The sequence below is a fragment of the Monodon monoceros genome, unplaced genomic scaffold (assembly GCF_005190385.1).
Source record: "Monodon monoceros isolate NGI ecotype Baffin Bay Population unplaced genomic scaffold, NGI_Narwhal_1 Super_Scaffold_6, whole genome shotgun sequence".
In the NCBI taxonomy this organism is placed as follows: Eukaryota; Metazoa; Chordata; class Mammalia; order Artiodactyla; family Monodontidae; genus Monodon; species Monodon monoceros.
In genome coordinates, this window is record NW_021703783.1 from 39,756,853 (window position 1) to 39,774,321 (window position 17,469).

At 57.2% G+C, this 17,469-nt stretch overlaps 1 protein-coding gene across 4 annotated transcripts; it reads left to right on the forward strand.

The window, feature by feature from the left end:
• Nucleotides 1-2,910: 2,910 nt before the first annotated feature.
• ACVRL1 (activin A receptor like type 1) lies at nt 2,911-16,267 on the forward strand. 4 transcript variants are annotated; one of them, XM_029206069.1, is made up of 11 exons: nt 2,911-3,198; nt 4,826-5,004; nt 7,737-7,805; nt 8,365-8,616; nt 8,803-9,014; nt 9,267-9,366; nt 9,740-9,886; nt 10,178-10,453; nt 11,045-11,242; nt 13,787-13,917; nt 15,130-16,267. In XM_029206069.1, exons 3-11 carry the CDS (start codon nt 7,742-7,744, stop codon nt 15,262-15,264), a joined length of 1,515 nt encoding a protein of 504 aa, XP_029061902.1. In that variant the 5' UTR covers nt 2,911-3,198; nt 4,826-5,004; nt 7,737-7,741; the 3' UTR covers nt 15,265-16,267. The 4 variants fall into 4 exon arrangements, with proteins under 4 accessions (XP_029061902.1, XP_029061903.1, XP_029061901.1 ...); XM_029206070.1 differs by having other exon boundaries at nt 4,844-5,004; XM_029206068.1 differs by lacking the exon at nt 4,826-5,004.
• Nucleotides 16,268-17,469: the final 1,202 nt, after the last annotated feature.

Sequence of the window (17,469 nt, forward strand, 5' to 3'; positions counted from 1 at the left end):
GCGATGGGTCTTGCTGCGGCGTGCCAGCTTCTCTCTAGTTGTGGCCTGAGGGTTTTCTCTCTCTAGTTGTGGCACACAGGTTCCAGGGCGCGTGGGATCTGTAGTGTGTGGCATGCGGACTCTCTTGCAGAGGCGTGTGAGCTCAGTAGTTGTGGTGCAAGGGCTTAGTTGCCCCGTGGCACGTGGGATCTTAGTTCCCAGACCAGGGATCAAACCCACATCCCCTGCCTTGGAAGGCCGATTCTTTACCACTGGACCACCAGGGAAGTCCCACTCCTTGCTCTTCCTTCCTACTCATCCCAGTGCAGAACTGGCTACATAATTTGTGGGGTCCAGTGCAAAATGCTGGGCCCTTTTTTCAAACATGATTAAGAATTCCAAGATGGTGCCAGCAGAGCATTAAACCAAGCGTGGTGTCTGTACAGGTTGGACACCCACGAAGTCGGCCCTGCCCTAGTATCAAGAGCAATGCTTGAACTCAATATTCATAGCTTGTCCTGAAAGGTCAAGTTGTCCAATCCCCTGCCTTCATGTCACCTGCCTTCCATAGGTGAGAGTCTCCTTGAAGTTTCACCCCACATACCTTTCCTAGGATCTCCAGGCCTCTGCTTCACACACTGCTGGGAAATTCTTCTAAATGTCTAAATCTAACTAAGTCTTGGCCCTTTACGCCTGTTTCCTCTTATTCTGTCCTCACTGTATATGGGGAACAGCTGGTCCTTTTGAATAATTAATTCTTGTAGACTTGGACACAGTCTGTAATTCCTTTTCCCTTCCTCATTGGGCTGAGTCTCCAGTGCTTTCTCCAACTCTGTGTCCCTCCTCTGATGCCTTCCCCAGGTCCTCTGTGTTTTGTGGAAAGCATGGAGTCCACAGGAAGCTCCAAAGCACACCCGTCAGGGTCCACAGGGCTCCATGCTCTGGAGAGGTGGGGAGACTCCAGCACTGAGGAACAGCCACCCTGCATCGGGCCCCATCTTCCTCCTCCAAACCCTGCTCTCCTTTCATCTGTTTCATGAACTCTTCCCAGAAAAAGTCCCCCATCCCCACAGACTCTCCCCAGCGATGCTCAGTTCTTGTCCATCTCGATGTTTCTGTTCTCAGTGTGTGTTTCAGACTGAATGCTTCCCTTGGGGAAGCACCCCCCCCTTCCACCTCTCAGGACACAGATCCGTGGGCTGGGATTGGGAAGGGTTTATCATAAACCACAGCAAGGCATGGGGGAGAGTGGATATGAAAGATGGACACCAGCCACACTCCCAGTTCTCCAGCTAATAGTGTGCTAAAGCGGCCACTATAATCTGAAAGAGCAGATACTGTAATCCCATAGTACTTCCTATTGGCTGCAGGACACAGTTCTGCCCTGACACTGAAATTTGGGTGTGCCTTGGTTCTGGACTTCACAAGGCTCACAAGTTGTGAAGCAGCTGTGGGTGGGGGCTGGGAAGGGTTTCAGCAGAGGAAGTGAGGTCAGTCAACAATTGATGCTCGTCTGAGCCTTTAGTCATTGTCTCCCCCAGCCTCTATTCCTGTCGGAGAGGGTGTGGAGGCCTGGGAGGGATGCCCTGGCCCATCTTACAGAATCCCCATCTTAGAGCAAGACACCTTAGAAGTCTGCTTCTGCTTCTAACAACAACATCTTTCCACCTGGCTCTGAGGCCATCACCTCCCCAACCTTTTCATTTATTAATTTAATTAAACACTTTCATGGAGGTCCTGTGCCAGGCTCAGCCAGCTAGCATCTTTGCTGTGAACTAAGATAAGCATCACGTCCCTTCATTCTCCGGACAACCCTATGAGGCTGGCACTGTTTATTATGCCCATTTAGCAGATGGGGGACTGAGGCATGGAGAGGTGTCACTTGTCTAGGGTTATACAACTAGTCTGGATTCTGACTTCAGAGTCTTTGTGGATAACCTGGAGGCTAGGGATAAAGTGGAGTCCTACCTTCAGGGTGCTCACAGTGGTTGGAGCAAAGCAAGACAACAATGTCACTGTTCTGAGCCCAGGCAAGGGCATGAGGAGGAAGGGTTTGCTTCTCTCTCCAGGAGAAGCCATTCTGCTCCCCTCCCCAAAGCATCTTGTCCGCCCTGTCCCAGCAGTGTCCTGAGGGAGGCTCCCCGTCCCCAACTCTAAAGCTCCATTTGGTGGGGTGAGGGGCCGGCCTCGAAGGCGGCAGTCCACGGCAGTTCCCAGCCTCTCCCTCCATTCTGACCGCCCGTGGTGCAGAAAGGCATCCCCGTCACTGAGCTGTGCTACGGCGGAGGGGCTCAGACCGTCACCCCTGACTCAGAGCTGCCCCATCTGGGCCTGTTTACCCTGCGCTGAGCGCTGATCAGTGAGAGGCTGCGGAGGGGGGCGAAGGGGCCGAGGGAGGAGGCTGAAGGATTTGGACAGAGGGGGGAGTCCCCGAGGGGGGGGGGCGGGCGGAGCCAAAATATTTCGCACCCAGCCAGCCCCAAAGTCTGCCCTTGCTTCTGAGCCTTCTAGAAGGAGGAGCTGGAGTTTTGGGTGGGAAGACAGGTAATTTCTCTCCATTCTGCCCTCCCCGCGTGTCGTTCCCTCGGTGCCCTCTACCCGTCCAGGATTCCAGGCCGCCCCTCAGCGGCTCTGAGCGGGGAGGGGCACCTCCACCTCCACCCCTCCCCCGGCCGGCCCTCGTACGGTGCCTAGCGTCCCAGCCCTGGCCCCCACGGCTCTGGGCCTGAACCCCGCGAGACCCCCGCGGCCCAAGGCCAAGGCCCGCCCCCTCGGGGAGGCGGATGTGGGAGGCTGGGGGCGGGAGCGCGGCCTTGATCCCGGGCGGGGGCAGCCGAGGGGGATGCCGCCCTCGGGATCTGCAGCCGCGCAGGGGGGGTCCGGCCCTGAGCCCTGGCGAGGGTCGAGCGGGCGGCCGTCGGCTAGCTGGGCAATAGGAAACGGTTTATTAGGAGGGAGTGGTGGAGCCGGGCCAGGCAGGAAGACGCTGGAATAAGAAACATTTTTGCTCCGGCCCCTTTCCCAGTCCCGGGAGGCCGCCGCGCCAGCCGCGCCGAGCCAGCCCCTCCCCGGCCCCAGCCCTGCCCGGGGCCGCGCCCGGACCCCAGACCCTGTGGCCCTCTGTCCAGCGCCCGTCGTGCGACCGCGGCCGCCGCCGGGGAGGGGAGGAGGCCGCCTGCTGCACGCTCGCGCCGCGCTGCCCGCAGGGCAGGCCAAGAGGTGAGTCGAGGTCCGCGGGCCGGGCCGTTGTGGGGGGGCGGCTGATCCCAACCCCAGTGGGTCCTCCCCATGGCATATCCCAGAGAGACCCTCAGAGAGGTCGCTGTAGGGTCAGTCCCAGTTCCTCGTAGTGCCAGCCGCCCCTCGCCCTCCACCGACATCTGCCCATCACCCCACCTAAGACTGGAGGGGGCTGGACCGAACCCGCACTGAGAATCAGAAAACTTTGCTCCTGGGGCCCGTCACTTAGCTTCTCTCATCCTCATCCATAAAATGGGCGGAAGGATCCCTGCCCTCCTTCATTTACAGAGAAGGGGGTCACATGTCCTTCCAGGAACCTGGATTGACCTGGGGGTGGGTGTCTACTCCCAGCACTGTTGAGCCTCCCCTTGAAGCCCATCTTTCCCAGACCAGTCCTGGCCACTCTTGCCAAAGGAATCTGACACTACAACTCCCTCCTCCAGACCTCAGTTCCAACCCTGTGTGGTCAGATAATCCCCAATGCACGGACTTCCTTCAGGATCCAGGTCAGAGGGGATCCCAGTCTCCCTCCAGCCTGGGACCCCAGGTTTTCAGTCTGCCCTGGAGGTCAGTCTGGAGACCAGTGCTGTCATGACCATCCCAAGGCTGGCCACCCACCCCCTCTTTTCTTCTCTAAGGACAGGGGCAGAGTGGACGGTAGCTCTCACCCTCTCTATATGGGCAGCTTCTGGCTGAGTCAGGGTCTGTCCGACATCTCTTACCCCTTACTGTTTGTTTGGCCTGGTACCTGTCCTCTCATCTTATCAGGTCGTTAAAAATAGCTACCATTTATTGAGTACTACTATGTAGACACTTAGATACATTTTTGTCATGTAATCCTGGCCACAACCTAGCAGAAGAGGTGTTATTATGTCCATCCTACAGAAGAGGAAAGAGATTCAGATTTGAATCACTTGTCCAAAGCTCCATGGATGGTTGGGTGTTTAGTAACATTTATTAAGTGCTTACTGTGTACCACTTAGTACTCTGCTAAATAATTTTACTACATTATACCTATGAAATGAGCACTATTATTATTCCCCATTTTTCATAGGGGAGCCGAAGCCTCAGAAAGTTCAAGTAACTCGCCCCAAATCTCATAGCCCTAAGTGGTAGAAGCAGGATTTGAATCCGGGTCTACATGATCCAGAGACCACAACCTGACCTCTGTGCTATACCGTGCTGCGTTCGCATTCTGTCTGAGATCCTAAAATCCAGACCTGATGCTACCTCCCAGCGCTGTGAAGCGATGCCGATGAACGCGCTTTGTGACGGTTAAGGGGCAACCCAGGATGAGCAGCTCAGTCTGGTCCTCTGCTGTACGGTCCTCTGCCGATGTGCAGAGCAAGGCGCTTCCAGCCCCATGACAGTCACTGCTGTGCTGAGCCACTGCTGCTGATGGGAGCCGGTTATGTCAATCCTTCAGGCGTGCTGGGGAGAAAGGGATTGACATCCACCTCCTGAGCACACCTCTACTCTGCTTCTCCCCACCTAGGGCTAAGCCTACAGCAAACATGATTTCTAAACAAACCCGCGTTTGGGCAGAAGGTGATGACAGTTGCAGTCTGTTCACGCACCCCCCGCTTGCTCTTTTTCCTCTTTTGAGGGACCTACCCAACACCAGACAACAGCAGAAATAAAACGACCAAGTGAGGATTTATTACCAGCAATTTAAGCTGATCAAGACATACCTGGTGATTCTGGGCAAGAAACCTGACATCCCCGAGCTTCCGTTTCCCTATTGGATTGTCGTGAGGACTAAATGAGATCAGCCATCAAAGTTCGGTACTTAGCGCATAAGTATTACTCAGAGGAGGTTAACTCTTATTACTAAGAATTTCACAGTGGTGAGTTAATATTTGAAATTAGTTTAGCATTTGTGATTTCTGGCTTAAAACTGTGATGCTTCAGTCAGCAGGAGATCTTTCAAGAAGTTTTGTTAGACATGAAAGGAGTCCACTGGTCCCCAGGAGTCTGTCTGTGCTAGAGTCAAGTCTCAGGGCGAATCAGGCAGGGTCAGCTCGGAGTTGGGACTGATCTGGACTCAGCACCCTCTTGTACCTAATCTTACGCCAGGCCCGGTTAAAAATTGGACGGTCGCAGTTTGCCTCCACTACATTCCCAGGATTAGGCCAGAGGCGGATTCTGCAAATGCTGCCAAGCCCTCCCTGCACTGTTCCTGGGCCCCAGAGGCTGGACATGTCCTGAACGAAGCCCGCGCCCTGCCCTCCCTCCGCCGTGTCTCTGAGTCCCTGGTTTCAGTGTTTAGCCTTGTCTGTCCCTTCTCCAGTAGAAGCGGGGAGAGGTCCCCGGGTAGGAATTAGAGTCCCTGCCCCCTGCACTCCACTCCCACTCACCCAGCGGGGTCCTGCCCAGTGAAATGAAAGCACGGGGACCAGTCAGCATTGTGTAGGACCCACTTCTCAAAGTGTGGTACCCACACAAACTGATCAGAATTACCTGGGGAAATTTTTTTAAATGCATGTTTCTTACTGGTCCCAATGGACTAAATCAGAATCTGGAGTGGGGGTGAGACCAAAGAATGTGCATTTCTAATGAAGCACTTCAGGTGCTTCTGCTGTGGAATTGTGTAGGTGAGAGGGTGCACTGGAGCACAGAGAGGTGAAAGCATGGGTAGAGGATTCTAGAAGGCTGCCAGCTATCATCCTGTTGTTACCCCCTTTTGCTTCCTGCTGCATACTCTCTCCCTAGCTGCTTTCTGGGCAAAGACTGCCAAGGATGGATTCTCGCCCTTACCCCAGTGGGCAAATTCAGCTTGTCTGGGGCTCCCTCTCCAGCCACCAGTCCCACTGTAGAGTGCTTGCCAGACTCCCCACTGCCTTCTGGGAGGGGCAAGAGGCAGAAGGTCAGGCAGAGGCTGGGGACACAGCTGCAGCAGCCCAGGGCTCCGTTTCCTCCCCCAGCCCTGGGCCTCTGGGGCAGAGGAAGCCCAGGCAGGAAGGCCAGAGCTGCCACCAGCCAGAGAGGCCCACGAAGCGCCCCCCTCGCCCCCACCACGAGTCATCCTGCCCTCAGAGCCTCAGCATCATGGATCTTCATTTGGCACCATTCTTAGACTAGGGGCCTTCTGCAGCCTATATGGCCATATGCCCAGCCCTACCAGCCTTACCGTGTCATGCCAGAAGACACTGCCCCTCCCTCGTGGCAGCTGCCCCTACCTGGGGATCCAGTCCCCAGGCACACACCTGCAGACTCTCCACCATTCAGAAAGTCCTTCTTGCTGTCTGACCTCAGTCCTTCTTGCTGCAGTCTCAACCCTAATCTTCTCATTCTCAACCTCGGAGAACTGAAGAAGGGGGTGGCTTCTGAAGCACTGGATGGTTTGGGAGCTGAGATGGGGACTGTTACATGTCAGAATTACTCCCCTAATGCTCTCCACCAAACTTCTGGAAAAGTTCAACCAGCCACAGAAGGTCAAACATTCAACATCTAAGTATGTTTCACTTCCCTTCGACATCACTGGCCCTACCCCCACTCTTTCCCAGGACGGCAAGGAGAGAGAAGGGGGCCGGGGAGTGGCTCAGAGAGGGCGTCGTATACTCCGATGAGGGTGCAGAGAGGTTCCTTCACACCTGGCACAGCCTAGCACTGTCCAAGCTTTGTATGGTTGTTACAACCCTGAGGGCTCAGACATGGGCTGCCACCCTGGATTGCGATATGGAGTAGAAAGACACTGGACTGGGAGTCTGGACACCTGGGTGGTACTCCCGGTATTGCCACTGAATCCTGCCTGACCTTGCACAAGCCTCCTCTCCTGACTGAGCCTTAATCCCCATCTTCTCTAAAATAAGAGCTGGGCTTTGTGATTCACAAGGTTTCCTCCTAGGACTCCATCATGGGGGTGCCCCAGCCCCGGGTGGCCCCTGCAGACCCTGTAGCCACTCCAGCCTGCCCTGAGAATATGTCCTGCTCCTTGCTTGTGCGTGACTCCTGCCTGTTCTATCCAGACCCCAATCTAAACAATCTTGATTCCTGTTCCCAGCTTGGCGGGACCCTGAATGGCAGGAAGTGAAGACAGGAGACTGTTTATGTTTGAGGCAGCCAGGCCGGGGGGGGGCGGGGGCACTGGGAAAGGGGTGGGCAGGGGTGGAGGCTGGGAAGGGGTGGGCAAGGGGGCAGGGGACAGAGGGTGGTGGTACTGCTGAAGAGATGCCCCTTCTACCCTAGTCCCGTAGTCTCCTTCTGCCCTCTGCACCCTCCAGTCTGAACGCAGCAGCGGGAGAGCTGGGAGTCCCCCAGGCTCTCAGTCACTTAAACATGGCTCCCCACCCTTTACCCCTAACAGGATGGTTTCCATGGGGAAGTGAACCAGGACTTCCCCTGCAGGCCCCTCCCCAAAGCCAGACACAGGGAGGAGGGAGGAGGCCTCCCTGCCCGCCCCCCCACAAAAAAACTCCCAGTGATTTCCTCTGGGTGGGAGGGACCCACGGTCAGTGGCTGAAAACACTGAAGGGATCACATTTCATAGATGTTATTGCACCCCTTCTCCTCTCCAGGGACCATGACCTTGGACCCTCCCAGGAGAACCCTTCTGATGCTACTGACGGCCTTGGGCCTGACCCAGGGTGAGTACTGGGGAGCAAGTATGGAACAGGGGCCTGGGTGGAGAAAGGGCTACCTGGGCTCAGCTCTTGTTGGGCTGAACTTGAGGAGCTGGGGAGGAGGGGGACTTAGGAGCTTGGCTGGAGGGTGGGAGACGGGCTCAGTGGGACTAAGCTCCCGGCTACCCCAAGTCCTCCTGATCCAAACCCGCAGACTGCTGCTCTGTCAGACTCCAGGGTGGGACCTCTATCTGGGGGTGCGGGCAGTGGAGATGTTGGCAGGGAGGGCCTGGGAGAGCCCTCAGAGTTGGGGCTGGGGGCTGGGCTGGGCCTGGAACTGGGAGGGGCGGTCCTAGGATCAGGGAAGGGACAGAAGCCTGGTTCTCCTGGTGGCAGCTGCCCCTGGCAGGGATAAGTCACTGGAGGGAAGGATAATCTGAGGATGGAACTGAAGGACCAAGGCCTCAAAGATTTGAGAGCTCAGAAGCTGGGGGGGGGGGGGGGGGCAGGGGGCAGACCTGGGTATTAGGCTCATTCTGGGGAGTTGGGCCCAGAGCAGCTGAGCTTCCAGTGTGTCTCCCAGGCGACCCCGTGAAGCCCTCTCGGGGCCCGCTGGTGACCTGCACGTGTGAGAACCCATACTGCAAAGGGCCTACCTGCCAGGGGGCCTGGTGCACAGTAGTGCTGGTGCGGGAGGAGGGCACACACCTCCAGGAACATCGGGGCTGCGGGAACCTGAACCAGGAGTTCTGCAAGGGGCGACCCACCGAGTTCTTCAACCACTACTGCTGCTACAGCCCCTTCTGCAACCACAACGTGTCCCTGGTGCTGGAGGGTACGTCCAGCTGCTCCAGCAACCTCTCCCTGTCTTCTCAGACTCTGCCCTCCCCGCCCTGCTTGCCTCTCCTCCTCTGGCCTGGAGGGCGGGGGAGGCAGGACCCTGGGATCTGACTGGCAGAGTGGCAAGGTGGGGGGCGTCTGGCCTGGTGGAAGCTGGGTCTCAATGTCCCTCCTGTGCCAGCCACCCAGACTCCGCCAGAGCAGCCGCAAGAAGATGGCCAGCTGCCTCTCATCCTGGGCCCCGTGCTGGCCTTGCTGGTCCTAGTGGCTCTGGGTGCCCTGGGCCTGTGGCATGTCCGGCGGAGGCAGGAGAAGCAGCGGAGCCTGAACAGCGAGCTGGGCGAGTCCAGCCTCATCCTGAAGGCATCCGAGCAGGGGGACAGCATGCTGGGGGTATGGGACTGGGAGAACCGGGGACACAGGGTGGTGAGAGTAGACAGGAGGCACAGAGCCAGAGGGGACCCAGAGTGGCAGGTAGCTGAGAAGGGCACAATGGCGGGCACTCAGAGATTTGACTGGGTGCTGGACGGGAGGGGTTGGTGAGTGAGAAGCCTGGAGAGACACAGCAGTGGGGCCCGGGTTGAGGAGGGAGAAACGGGTTGGGCGGGTCGTGGCTGCCTCTCAGTGGCCTCTCGGTACTCCCAGGACCTCCTGGACAGTGACTGCACCACCGGCAGTGGCTCAGGGCTCCCCTTCCTGGTGCAGAGGACAGTGGCGCGGCAGGTGGCTCTGGTGGAGTGTGTGGGTGAGCAGTGGGTGAGCCCGGGGGATGGGGACCAAGAGCTCCCATGAGCTTGGAGGGGTGAGGGAGCTCTTGGCCTCCAGCGTCACAGGTGGGGCCAGGCCTGGCTCCGAATGAGAATGCTGCTGGCCAGGGAGGGGGTTGGAGATGGGTCAGTGCCAGACCCTTCTGCAGGAGCTGGGCTGGAGCAAGAGGCAATGGGGGTGGCCTGCCGGCTGCCTTTGGGTCTGGATTAAGTTAAAACATAATCATCAGAGGTTCTGCAGATGAAGTCGGTGCAGCATAACGATGGGGACTCTTCCGGGGATTACTGTGCCCACGGGCTCTGTGTGTCCGGTATGTGACCCCCCTCCTTCCTCTCTGGCCGTCGGATCAGGAAAGGGCCGCTATGGCGAGGTATGGCGGGGCCTGTGGCACGGTGAGAGTGTGGCCGTCAAGATCTTCTCCTCGAGGGATGAACAGTCCTGGTTCCGGGAGACTGAGATCTACAACACGGTGCTGCTCAGACACGACAACATCCTAGGCAAGCGGGAGGGTGCGGTGCCAGGCCCGCGGCTCTCATCCCCCCGCACTCAGGGCTGGACCGCCACCTCGCCTCTGGACACTGACCTAACCCTGAAGGACTCCCAGCCGGCCCTCAGCTTTCTCAGCCCTCTGATTCCAGCTTCCTCTCTGACCTAAGCCAGACGAGCCTCCACCCCAGCCCCAGCTTTGCCCTGACCTAGTGCATCCTCTGTCCCCAGCCCTGACCCTGACCCGTCGAGCCTCCTTCATCCCTAGACCCTTGGTGAGCCACCTGACCCTCCGCCCACAGGCTTTATCGCCTCGGACATGACTTCCCGCAACTCAAGCACGCAACTGTGGCTTATCACGCACTACCACGAGCATGGCTCGCTCTACGACTTTCTGCAGAGGCAGACGCTGGAGCCCCAGCTGGCCCTGAGGCTAGCTGTGTCCGCGGCCTGCGGCCTGGCGCACCTGCACGTGGAGATCTTCGGCACGCAGGGCAAGCCGGCCATCGCCCACCGCGACCTCAAGAGCCGCAACGTGCTGGTCAAGAGCAACCTGCAGTGCTGCATCGCGGACCTGGGTGAGCGGGGAGGGGCGGGCTCTTCGCGGGGGGCGGGGTCCGTGAGCTCCTCCCTTTCCACGCGGTACTGCCTTTGCTGGTTTGGATGCCCGGCGTCGGTGAGGACACTGATTGGCGCTTTAAAACTTACAGACGTGTGTTTGGTCTCATCTCACCTCTCCAAGAGCCCCACAGGTTGCCTTAACGTTCTTTTCAAGCCCACACCAGCCGAGCTCCAGGAGTTAGGAGAAAGGGGCAGGGAGCCAGCAACCTGGGTTCTCATCCTGGCTTCGCTGACTACATCGTTCCCCGTCACCAGGCCTTGGGGTTCAGCTCTGTGAAATGGGCATCATAATGCCTGCCTCCCCTACTCACACCTCGCTGGGTTCTTGCACCTAGAGGGCACCACACAAGCACAGTGTAACTGGGACAGTTATTCTCCCCGTGGCTGCTGTCTCCCAGCCCACCTCAGGGCGGGTCTCCATGTGCCGGCCCCTCTTATGTCCTACCATCTCTCTCCATCCCACCTCACCCCCGGACCCCAGCCTCCCAGGGGCCACCCCGTCTGTGGGCTGGGATGAGTGGCAGGAGTGACAGGCCCGGTACCCACAGGCCTGGCTGTAATGCACTCCCAGGGTAGTGACTACCTGGACATCGGCAACAACCCGCGAGTGGGCACCAAGAGGTACATGGCTCCCGAGGTGCTGGAAGAGCAGATCCGAACCGACTGCTTCGAGTCCTACAAGTGGACGGACATCTGGGCCTTTGGCCTGGTGCTGTGGGAAATCGCCCGCCGGACCATTGTCAATGGTGAGGATCCCCCCTGCACAGGATAGGGAAAGGGGAATAGGGTGGGTGGATAGACAGGCAGGAGATGGGACTTCCTGCCGTGGCTGGTGCCCGTGGCCTGAGAGGCTTGTGGTCAGACCTCCCATATTCCCTTTACTGCCACTCACCAGCTGGTCCAGCTGAGTGACCTTTTAAGGTTCATCTGAGTCTGATTCTGGCTGTGAAATCTTGGGTAAGTGACAATAACAAAAGTGTTAAGAGCAGCTAACATTTACTGAGTTTCAACACGTACCAGATGCCACGCTGTATACACGTATTATCTTATTGAATCGTTCTTTGTTGGCAGGGAGGTGGTATTGCTTAGTGGTTAAGAGCGTGGGCTGGGAATCAGACTGCCTGAGCTCAGTTCCTGATTTTGCCGTGTGCAAGGTACTTAACGTTTCTGTGCCTCAGTTTCCTCATTTGTAAGATGAGAATAACATAATTTCTAGTTGTTGCGATAATCCAAATGGGGTATTCAGGGCAGCATCTGGAGCTGTTCTGTAGCTCAGTAACTATTAGTGGCAATTACTGTTGTAATGACGCATGCTTGACACAGTATCATCCCTATTTTACAGATGAGGGGATTGAGGCACAGAATTACAGCTGTCTAGAGGCAGCACTGGGGTCTGAAACCAGGCAATCTGACTCTGGGGGCTCAGTGCTCTTTATTACCGTGCTTTTTCTACCTCTCCGGTCCTTGGTTTCTTTGACCGCAAAAATGCGGGATATAATAGCGCTTGCAGTGCCTGCTTATTACTGCCTTACTATTATTATTAGCCAAGCCGTGCAGCATGCGGGATCTTAGTTCCCCGACCAGGGATCGAACCCGTGTCCCCTGCATTGGGAGTGTAGAGTCTTAATCACTGGACTGCCAGGGAATTCCCTGCTGCCTCTTTATTACCGTGGGTGCCACAGGGGACTCAGATTTGGAGGGGCTGAGAGCAGGCGGAGGGACCTCGTTCCTGATGGCTCCATATAGGGGGCCGCCCTGTGGCTGGTGCCCTCCCAGCCCTGGGGTGGATGGGTGTTGGGTGATGGTCTGGACCAGGTGGGGAGGTGATCAGTCTTTGTGGAGGCTGTCCATGGGGAGAGGCTGCTGGGAGTCCTGACAGGTTGGGGACCACCCTCTGGATGGGCTCAGGTCCCTGCCCCTTCAGACGTGAGCTCTAGAGGCTGGGGCTGGGGAAGGGGGCACCTGGAAGGAGCCGAAGCCCCTTGGACCAGGCTTCAGGCAGGAAAGGGAGGCTGGAGCAGCCTGGGCTGAGGGGGAGGACGATTGCCGACTCCTGGAGCGGAGGGAAGCTCGGTCGGCCCCACACAGATTCGTGGCACATTATAAACACTGTAATCTGGTGTCAGCCCCGGCGCTGATTAAAGGCCCATTAGACACGCTCAGGCCTCTGCGCAGCACTGACTAGGGCTCGAGCAGCACAGGGGCTGGCCTGGAAGCCCGCCATGGGGAGCACAGCTGGCGTGGGCCCTACCGAGGTTGCGGCTGTGCTGTGTGGCCGCGGCTCCCAGCCGGGGGCTGGAAGCAGGGTGTGGCCTGCGGCGCTCTTCTGGGGTCTGGCCTCTTCTGCCCCAGCGCCTGCAGCTCCACAGCCATCATCTTCTGAAAGCTCCTGCTAAGGACCACGTACTTCAGATGACGAGGGGAGGGGGCGCTGCTGGCTGAAGGGCTCAGCAGAGGCCTGTGCCATCCCTGGGAGTGGATGGATGTGATCTGGACCCGGGTGAAAATCTCTTTCTCTTAGGAGATGTGTTTTCTCCCCCTTTCCCTCATTCCATATCCTCATCCAGCAGCCAGCCAGCCTCCCTTCCTTAAGTGTAGCTTGGAGGTCAAGAGCATGGGCTTTGGTTAGACTTTCTGGGCTTAAATCCTAGCTGTGTCACTTACTACCTGTGTGATTTTAGACAAGTTTCTTCACTCCTCTGGCCTGAATTTCATTGCTTGTATAAAGTGGAGCTAATAGTAGTGCTTACCTCATAGAGTTGTGAGGATTTAATGCCATGCAGTTAGGACAGTGCCTGGCACATAGTAAGTGCTCAGTGAACATTAGGTATTTGGCGGCATCTGTGATAGTTGGGGCCTGGGAGCAGTACCCAGGCCCTGGGTGGGAGGCAGCTGTGGAAAGACTGGAACAAGATCTGGCCTAGGAATACAATGAGTTTAAGTCTTGGCTTTGCCATTACTAGCTGTGTAACCGTGGGCTCAACTTCTCTGAGCATCAGTTTCTTCATCTGTAAAATGGGTCTTTGGGTTTGCTGTGAAGACCGACAAGATAATGCATGTAAAGTGTTTATGGCACAATGCCTGGCATATATGGTAAATGTAAAATAAATGGCAGTAATTATCATTATTTATAAATACATTTATTATATTATGGTGTCTCTCTCAGGGGTAGCAAGGCCAGGCAACTGGTTTCCTGGACCCTGGGACAGAGGGTGGGCAAGGCTCTCTTCTGGGTGGTATTGGGCCTCCTTGAGGTCCCAAGTGACTGTCCCATTGCCCTCCATCCCTAGGCATCGTGGAGGACTACAGGCCACCCTTCTATGATGTGGTGCCTAATGATCCCAGCTTTGAGGACATGAAGAAGGTGGTGTGTGTTGACCAGCAGACCCCCACTATCCCCAACCGGCTGGCTGCAGACCCGGTAAGGCCTCTGTGGTGGGGCTGGGATGGCGTGGGGTGGTGGCTCACAGCTGGGATTTCTGAGCCCAGGAACTTGTGTCTGGCCTCTGCTTCACCTGGATAGATTCTGGGGGACAGATTCCAGGGTGCTTCTCTGGGTACTCCCTCCCACGTCCCTGCCTGTGGACCTCCGGGACCCTGTGGTTATTCTGGTAACCAGAACCCTTCACCTCGCCTGAAAAGTCAGAGGCTCTCTGCTGCATTTCCTGCCACGAAGTTTTTGTTGTTGTTACTCATTTTTGCTCTTTCTCAGAACACTCCATATACTTATACAGGACACATGCATACGTGTATATAGACACACAGGGGCATGCACGCGCTTCTACACAAACACACACTCACAGGTACACACGCATGCACATATATGCCAGACTGTTGACCCCATGAAGAGGAAAAGCATGTCTCCTTTGCTGACCCTTATCTCCCTGTTAACCTGTCACAGTGCCTGGCACACAGTAGGTACTCAATAAATGTTTATGGAAAGAATTAATCCACGTACACATGTGTATACATGTATGTATACATAGACACGTGTATATTTCTGCACAACGTACAGAGCCACAAAAAGCCACTCATATGCACTCCCGTGCGCACACACATACGCTCTGGCTCGGGAACCGGCTTGAGCTCTGAGGTGGAGTGAGGCTGGCTCACTCTGGGACCGCTGAGATTCCTGGGATAGGTTCCTCCCTAGACACATGCATTTTGAGGACGCAGCCAGGGTTGGTGGAGGTGCTGGGAGCCACTGCCCTCTACACTGGGGTCCCGCTGCAGATAGGCACGTGGGAGCCCCGAGGCCTGCAGATCTCCCCTTTCCTGGATCTTGGTGGAGGTGAGGGTGGGGTGTACTCACCGAAGGGTGTCCCCGAAGATCTGAGTTACATCTCTCTTTCCGTCCTGCCTGCCTCTCTCCATCCCCTTCTCACTCCACTCCCTTCGTCTTCCATGTTTATCTTTCTTCCTCATCCTTGCCTGGTTCCCGCCACTCTCCCTCTTACCACCACTTCTGTCCCTCCTCTCCCCCTCCTTTTCGACACTCTCGTTTCCGTCTTCTCATCCTTCCTGTTCTGCTCGTGTCTCCCCACTACTGGGCATCCTCCTCGCCTCTTCCTTTCCACCTTCCCTGACCCGTGTCTCTGCTTTCTCTCCTCTGCTTCGCTCCCCCTCCCCCCAGGTCCTCTCAGGCCTGGCTCAGATGATGCGGGAGTGCTGGTACCCAAACCCCTCTGCCCGCCTCACTGCGCTGCGGATCAAGAAGACACTACAGAAGCTCAGCAACGGTCTCCAGAGGCCCAAAGTGATTCACTAGCCACAGGCCTGAAGCCTGACTCCCCTCTGCCTGCAGTGTGTGTGGTGGGCAGTGGATGGTGGCCTGTCTGGGTAGAGGTTGTGTGAGTGTGTGTGCTGGGGAGGGGAGTGCCCCTCTGTGGGCAGCTGTGCCTGCCCAACTCGGCCCCCAGCCCATCCAGCCAAAAATACAGCTGGGCTGAAACCCGATCCCCGCCCCCGCCGCGCGCCTCCTGGCCTCCCCCAAGCACCCCCCCCCCCGCGCCCGGGGACCCCCCCCCCCCCCCCCCCCCCGCCTCCCACGCCCTGGGCGCACCCCCCTACCACCCCCAGGACCTGCTGCAAAAGAGGCCTCAGAGCCAGGGTGGCCAAGCCAGGGAATCCCAGTCCTGGGCCCAGAGTCTGGGCCTGCACTTTACCCCCTGCTATCAGTCAACCCCACTGCCCCACCAGAGCTGCCAGGGTGGCACAGGGCCCCGTCCAGCCTTCAGTAGACACCCTGCCCTGCCAGGCTTTAGCCTCCGTCCCAAGCCCCAGACACCCAGGCCCATGGGTTTTTCTCCGTGGGTTTGTATCTCAGCTCCAGGCCGCCTTGGGCCTCTGTCTCCTAGACAAGACCCCTGCTAGCTGAATGCTAGCTGCCCAAGAGAGCGGGGGGCCTGATCCTGGGCCCCTGCTCCACTCCCCTCCTAGCTGACTTACTGTGGCATTAAAGCCAAGGAGTCTTGCTGCGGGCGTGGCAGAGTCATAGGCCAGTGGAGAGGTGGCAGGTCAGATGGGCAAGGCCCAGGACTTTCAGAATAAACTGAGAGGATGTTGGAGCCAAGCATGGCCGCCGGGGAAGGGCTCAGCTGGGAGTCAGGAGACCCAGGGTCTGGTCTGGGTGCTTGCTCTACAGGACAAGAAGGAGGCCTTTCTCTGGCCCAGGACCTTTGTTTCTTTATCTACATATTGAAAGATTTGTAGATGAAGATTTGGTCCTGATGTCTTTTGAGGTGTTTTTCAGCTCTAAAGTTCTTTGAAATGTTTAGCCTGTGTCAGAACTCAGTTCATCAGTCCCTTGTACTCATTGTGCCCCAGCCCCTGGCAATTTGCCTCAAGATGGAGATTTGAAAATAACTTTAGCTGAGGCCAAGGGTGTCTGAAATGCCTCCTAGTTTAATTCTACGAGCTCCAGTTCCGGCCGTAACCCATGCCTGTGGCCATCCTTGGGCTCACACAGCCCTGGGCCTTCTGGCAGGCAAGCCAGCCCCTCACCTGCTCTATAGCTTCGCCTTCTCTGCCCAGGGCTGAGAGGGGCCAGGGGCCAGCTTCCTGCAGGGCCTCAAGGCTCAGAAGAAATCTGGCTCCAGCCAGCAAGCCTGCAGCACCCAGGTTCCTGCTCCCCACTGGCCCCTGGCCCAGGCCCACACCCTTGGCCGGGCCCCAGAGAGTGTGTGTCTAGAAAGAACCTGGTGGCTGGAGAGAAACACATGGAAAGTTCGGCGTTTGGAAATATCGAGGGTGTATGTCCATGCGCTGAGGAGGTTACCCTGAATCCTAGGCAGGTAGATGGGCTGGAGGGTGATGGGGCTGGAGGTGGGGCCTGAGTGTTGGTGGGGAACAGAGCTCAGGCTAGGGACATGACAGCCCCAAGCTTGGGAAGACCTGGCCTCACAGCCCTCAGCCTGGGACAGGGTGGAGAAGGACCCTCAGTTGTCCACAGGAGATTAAGGAAACACAGCCTCCTTCCCCTCCTGCTGGAAACGCCCCAGCACAGCCTCCCTGGCCGGCTTCTCGAGTGTTTCTTCCTTCCACCGTCAGAGAGGCACCTTCCCAGGCTGCCTCCCAGCATTGTGCAAGGCCCGGAGGAGAACCAGGAAGTGAAACTGGGTGAAACAGAAAGCTACATGGACCTGCCACGTTCCCACATCGTCGTGGGTCACTCTGCTTCCCGGTAGTGTCACGTCTTCTGGTCACTGGAACCCACCTAGCCCAGGAATCAGGACACTCCTCAAGGGTTTTATCTCCACTGGATTTGGGTGTTAAAAGTCTCCTGAGACTCCACAGCCAGAAACTGAAGGCAGCAGCTCACCAAAGGCTGGAAAATCCCTAAGAGGAGAAGGTCTGAGGCAAGAGGCGGAGTGATGGGGGAGGGTTGAGGGAAGGGGCCGGAGTTGGGAGTACAGCTGTGGCCAGGGAGAGGAGGAGGCATTGGTGAGAGCGGTCTGCATAATGCTTCTGAGTT

Bases quoted from the DNA above. Each gene is read 5' to 3' on its own strand.
- ACVRL1 (XM_029206067.1), top strand. From the start codon at position 7,709: ATGTTATTGCACCCCTTCTCCTCTCCAGGGACCATGACCTTGGACCCT. The intron at 10,454-11,044 runs GTGAGCGGGGAG...CGGTACCCACAG, and splicing joins GTGCTGCATCGCGGACCTGG to GCCTGGCTGTAATGCACTCC. The intron at 11,243-13,786 runs GTGAGGATCCCC...CTCCATCCCTAG, and splicing joins CCGCCGGACCATTGTCAATG to GCATCGTGGAGGACTACAGG.